Raw genomic sequence first — 6,298 nt, forward strand, 5'->3', positions numbered from 1 at the left:
AATTATTTGTAATTGAAACATATTTTTATTATCGATAAACCAGAAAAACCCAGAACAAATCGTGAAATCATATTAATGTTCGAGCTTCAATAAAAAAGTGACGATTTTTACACAAATTTGTTTCGTTATTCGTGCAATAAAAAACTTAGAAAATGACTTTCTTATCAATGTTTTTGGTTCATTTAAGATAGTTTTCAATACTCTAGAGAATGAACTTTGGTTTGGGTCGATAAGTTAAATACTTTTTTGCTATTACGTCCGCTGATTTGAAAAAATCAGAAAAACGAGATTTCAAGAAAATGTGCTTCAAAGTTTTCGGTCGGAAATAGTATATTATGATACAAGTGCAGAAAATTGGTGATTCCTGACGAGTGTGACAAACGTCAAACGAGTAGGAATCACCAATCCGCACGCGTATCATATACTATTTTTTGCAACAATGTACGGAAAGTTCGCAGTATATGCACCAAAAAGAAGCACGAATGGTCATATACGAATCATAACATTCCTGCACACTTTGAACTTATCAGGAATGGACCACTTTGAGCTTGTTTTTGGTGCACCAATTGTAAACTTTCCGTACGGCGTTTCAAAAAAATGTTATTGGTAACATACACACACCTGCTCGACGCTTACCTGTTCTGGGATCTGTATCTTTCAAAATAATTCGTAAAAGTTGACTTCTAAAAGCTTAGGAACATACTTTCCAATAGAATAAAAGAACAAAAAAAAAAGAAAAAGAAATTTTTTTGACCTTCTAAACCAGACGGCTGCCTTAAAAAAAATTTTGTTTGAATCTGTCAGATGAGTCAGGATCCTCATATTGTATTGAATTATATTGTTTCGTATTATAAAGCTGATTTCATCCATGTCTATGCGTATAGTTATGTTGCATATATATATAAGCGATTCCATCAGACTTCAGCCACCCGTATTTTATTTCCTGTGATACGTGGATTCGGTCGTTTATTTTGAACACAGATATCCCGGAGACGGTGCTTCGTAACAAAAAATTATAAAAATGAAAGTTTTGTGTTTTTAGTATCAACAATAAAAAATTTTTTTAAATATTTTGAGTAATCTAAACCTGTTTTCAAAAAAAGAAATACACAAAACTTTTTTCCTGAAAAAAGCCCCACCGATATCGGTGTTACGAAATTTTTTAAATATTCTATAGACAGAATATGAATTTTGTGCAAAATTACAAATTGGAACATGCGGCCGTTTTTTAGTCACCATTTTTTTTAATTTATAGGAACACTAATTTTTGTTTTTTCTGATTAAATTATCTCTCTGTAGTTTTCAAGGTTGAGACTGTCTTTAGGGTTATAAACTTATAGCGCGCATTACTTTTTCTTTTTAAATTTATTAAAATTTATTTACTTCGTTTTGTTTAAGATTTTTAAAATTAGTGTTCCTATAAATTAAAAAAAAATTGTAACTAAAAAACAGGCGAATGTCCCATTTTATAATTTTGCATAAAATTCATATTCTGTCTACAAAATATTTAACAAATTCCGTAACACCGATATCGGTGGGGCTTTGGTCAGGAAAAAACATTTTGTACATTTCTTTTTTTAAACACAAGTTCAGATTACTCAAAAAAATGTTTTAAATTTTGTATTGTAGATATGAAAAAAACACAAACCTTTCATTTTTTATAATTTTTTGATACGATGCACCCTCTCCGGGATATCTGTGTTCGAAATAAAAACGAACGAATCCACGTATCACAGCAAATAAAATACGGGTGGCTGAAGTCTGATGCAATCGCTCAATATAAATCGCGCAATATATTGTATATCGAATATATACATATTGTACCATGATTTTTCGATTCACGGTCACAAGACGACTCCGGTTACCGATTCAGATAACGTTCTCGCTTTATAAAACGATTCAGATAACATTCTGCTTTATAAAGAGCGAAGAGGTCCTAAGGTACTTTAGTGAAGTCTTGATTTTGCCTTGTGTTGTATAAGAGATGAGAACGCATACCGAAATGGGGAAATTCTGTACAGTAGTGTACACATTAGTCATATTATGGTGTTGTACGCTAGGAGCAAATGGGGATACTAACACCAATTCCGCTCAATCCGCTTGTGCAACCAGCGACCTTTTCAAAATTATTTCGGGTACTCAGAATACAAGAAAAATTAATCCATTCAGTCCTATCCTGCCTGTATATGTGAGTGCAGATGCCATAAATATTAATGTTTCAATTAATTACTGGGATTCAAATACCGAGGAGATTAAACATAAAACACATAAAGCGCCAATCAAAAAGATCAGAAGTGATTATACTTTGACGGAAGGCATAGGCTATCACAAATTCCACAAGACGAAACGAAACTGGAATGATGCTCGCAAATCTTGCATCGCTGAAAATGGTACTGTGTAACAATGATTTATATATTATATCTGTGTAGATATAAGATTTAAAGAAGCTCTAATTATAATAATTTCTTATTACGCAGCTCAACTAGCAGTTATCAATTCTGCGAAGGAGGAGAATTTATTGCGTCAACTGATAAAAGTGAATACAGAAGCAGATAGAGAATATCAAGCTTTCATAGGTGTACACGAATTATTCCACAAAGCAGATTGGGTGACCGTTACCGGTGAACCTTTGCGCAGAACAGGACATGATGTATGGGCACGTGGAGAGCCGAATAGCTACCTCGGAACGGACGAGGACTGTGCCACTCTAGATAAAAATCGAGGAATGAATGATGAGTCCTGTTATTATCAATATTACTACATTTGTGAAATACCTTTATAACCCGAAGAGTAACTGTAATGTTATTATCTGACTCTACTTGCCTAGATCTGTGAATCGTTCTTTAAGAATTAAATAAAGAATATTTAATCCTTCAGTTTTCAATATAATTTTATTTGGCAGCGATAATATTTCTTCCTTTTTAGTCTACACACTTTTCTTACGCTGTTTTACCAATGCACGTTCCCTGTCAAAACGGAGCTTTTTATACACTGAGATTGGATTTATGAAAATTGTTCGCATTCCTGTTCTTTTGGCATTACCTGTAATGCTAGCAATTAGTTCATGGTTTAGAGGATGTATCTGCAGATCATACTAATAAACCGGCGGTATAACAAGTATCTCATTGTGAAAAAATTCCTAGTTTATATCTTTTCATTTTTGTTTTATTTCCATCGATAAGAACTGTTTTTTCTCGAATTTGTAAAACTGTCAACCTTTACACCAATGAATGATCTGATCGTACAGGTTGTTCGAAAAATTAAAAATCTTTAAGTAAAATGTACGTGATACTGATGAACTTTTTCCCAAATTAAGAAGGAGCGGTTTATAATTAACGACGTCGTTATTACCGATATAAGACTTTTATTTTTGCTGGCACTTTACATGTCTCTTCTTCAACGCGCTGGCGAACTCTGAACTCCCTTCCTTTTCAGAGGCGCCACTGTGCGCCCCATCAGCACACACACATGCTACATGTAAGGATATACTAATTTTTCTATGGTACGGGAGAGCGAATTGGGCGCACTTAAGGGAAATTCTCAATTGTAAAATGACTAAATAATAAGACGTCCTTCTGTCTGCACTGTTTAAAATGAATGTTATGAATTTAAAATCTAATAATCATTGATTTTATTAACAAGTTCATTGCGCCACATTAGGTGGGATGTTTTATACAATATTACTTCGTTGAAATTTGCATTGAAAGGCATCGAATAAGGAAATTGTTCAGCTTCACGGTGTGACTCGACATACGATACGAGTCAATTAGGGTCGTAAATTCTAATATCGAGCGCGTACTGTCCGACCCTGTAAGAAGCGTGAACCTCCGCACCTTCACCCCCAGAGGCCACACGGGTGCAAATCGGGCAGGCTAAAAATTTCAAATGCCCCTCTCTCGTAGGACACGCACAGTGGAGCCCTCAGTTGTCCTTCGAATAGAATAACTAACCCATTGGTGGAAAAGTAACAAATCCGAGAGTCGGAGTTTTTTACTTGTCACCAATCACAAGAGGGATCATAAGGATAAAAGATACTAGAAATTGAAGACCAATTGAAGATTTGACTTGGAAATTCCGCGTGACATTCATTATGGCAACCAAAGTTTCTTGCGCTTAACTCAAGCGTCCAGCGGACGTCTGGTACTTAAGAGTATAGTAATAACTTTCGTGAAAGGACGCTTCGACTGTCCAAAAATGTAGTAAAACATATATGGAAAAGGTACAGAGGTATAAAGCTGAGAAAACAGCGTCTGCTAGCCTAGTGTCAGATACTCTTCCGATATTCTGTATTCGTTCTGATATGTTCTGACCTGATGAACCGTCTTGGGCCAGCGCATATGTTATAATTAGCTAAAATAATAATGCGAGTCGGAATATTATTTAGATGATGATGGATTAAACTATTATAAAATGTACTCATTCCGTATGCGACGGAATCAAAGTATACATGTATGAATAAATTCAACATAAAATTTACGCAAATTTGGTGATCTTTTGAAGAAGATCAGTATGAATAGGTTTATTGCATATGGCTTATTAGGTTAAGTTTTCTGATAAATCCTATAACGTATTTTCTTAACTCGTCACCGATAACGAGAAATCCGAGAACGAACTATCTTCGAGAATCAACCTATGTTACCTATGTCAACCTCATGCATCCGCAAGCCAGCCAATTCTTTTTTCATCGGGAACTGACCAGCCGGTATGATCTGGAAGTTAGGGTGGAACAGGTCCAACTCTGCCGAAACGAGAGCTATAACGGAACCTCTCAGAAAGACGATAACTTAACGGATCCTGTTTATTTTGGGACGCGTAAAATCCAGAAACGCAATCGTAGGTGCTAATTTTTGGGGTCGCGTAAAATCAGCAAACGCAACTAGATGCACGAATGGGAGAGGACCGACGAACGGCCGCTCAGGCTGCTAGGTTGAGGTAGAGAAGGTCGGAGTAAGACTCAGGCAAATAGTGCGAGACACAGAGAGCAACGAATCGAGAACGTAACAGTACGAATCTGAACTATCAATCGAAATTCCTTCACCAATTAATAAATTGAGAGTCTTCACCGGAGCTGGTGCACCTAACCCGTGAGCCGAGAATTGTATCCAAAGGACACTCAGGTGGACACTGCACTAGTGCACAGCACTACACCTTCGCAACACTCACAGGAAATTCATAGAATTTCCTGGATATGGCGAAAGCAACGCGAGAACTACACGAACGAGAACTTACTATAAGGTATCGAAACGGCTAGAAAAACTATCGACAGATAGCACGGGAGCGCGAGCCAGTTCGTGACACGTTGGTCGATGCCCTGAGACAGACTGCTTCGGCAATAGCCAAATTCGAGAACTAATCATTCTGATTGGTCGAGATCCTTATAGCCGACAACTCTTCCCCGACTAGAAAATTACGCAGGGTTCCGATGAGGACCGGATCTGGCATGCCTGAGTAGGTGATCAGGTCCTGATAAGGGTTTCTTATGAGGCCCTGATAGTACGTGTAATGCAGGTACATTACAGAAACCTTGTCAGACCTACCTAATGTTAACTTCAGGAACATAATCAGATCCTGAGTAGGTCCTGAATCTGGTCCACATCAAGTATAGTCAGATATAATATTTTTACATACATTTCATATGCACATCATATTTACCCGCATATCTTATGGACGTTGAAATTACATACAGGTAACATTTTTTGAAAATATCGTAGGTATTCGAGTAATTTAGTGTAACGTATTAGACCTTACCTTATAATCCTTACCTTATTATATTCTCGATGTCTGGCACCCAGTATCTTTGCTGTGCCTAATTTTCAAGGAACCGTGTATTTACGAGTTCCATACAGAGCACCGTCCTGGATCCCTCTGACTATTGTGACTTAGAGTTAATACTATCGGCATTGTTTCTCGAAATTCCTGTTAAATAATTATCGGTCACAATATATATATAAACAATAAATTTATTTAAATATTTATACAATCTCAAATAGCACCCTAGGAGACAAATACATGAACTCCATAACAACTTTCTATTGCTCTTCAAATTCAGCATCAGTCTCTTCTGCTTCAACATCTCTCCTGAATCTTAGACCAAATCCGGCGCCAAACTGAGGTTCCACCCTGCCACCGCGTCCCGCCTGTCCTTGACCGTAACCCTTGAGGAACAAACCATTGTCAAAGTTGTGCTCGAATCGAACTCCAGCGTGGGGTTGAACACGGCCAGATTGAATGTTCAGTCCACTGTAGGCGTCAACTGTCCGCCTTCCGGTGTCAGAAAGTCGGTGTTCGTAGTTCACGT

General features: G+C 37.1%; 2 protein-coding genes across 2 annotated transcripts; one reads left to right on the top strand and one right to left on the bottom strand.

Moving 5' to 3' along the window:
• Positions 1 to 1,912: 1,912 nt before the first annotated feature.
• Positions 1,913 to 3,120, top strand: LOC107268421 (hemolymph lipopolysaccharide-binding protein). The gene is made up of 2 exons (XM_015741177.2): positions 1,913 to 2,390; positions 2,478 to 3,120. The coding sequence occupies exons 1-2, from the start codon at positions 1,985 to 1,987 to the stop codon at positions 2,780 to 2,782; spliced, it is 711 nt and encodes a 236-aa protein (XP_015596663.1). The 5' UTR covers positions 1,913 to 1,984; the 3' UTR covers positions 2,783 to 3,120.
• A 2,820-nt stretch (positions 3,121 to 5,940) lies between these two features.
• Positions 5,941 to 6,298, bottom strand: LOC107268422 (hymenoptaecin; the record flags this gene model as incomplete). Its single annotated transcript, XM_015741178.1, is given in 1 exon segment — positions 5,941 to 6,298. A coding segment is annotated over 1 exon segment (269 nt), but the record flags the coding sequence as incomplete, so codon positions are not given.

The sequence above is a fragment of the Cephus cinctus genome, unplaced genomic scaffold, assembly GCF_000341935.2.
Source record: "Cephus cinctus unplaced genomic scaffold, Ccin1 Ccin1_scaffold0556, whole genome shotgun sequence".
NCBI lineage: Eukaryota > Metazoa > Arthropoda > Insecta > Hymenoptera > Cephidae > Cephus > Cephus cinctus.

Coding starts and splice junctions, on each gene's coding strand:
- LOC107268421 (XM_015741177.2), top strand. CDS start 1,985: ATGAGAACGCATACCGAAATGGGGAAATTCTGTACAGTAGTGTACACA. Junction 2,391..2,477: donor ATCTTGCATCGCTGAAAATG/GTACTGTGTAAC, acceptor CTTATTACGCAG/CTCAACTAGCAGTTATCAAT.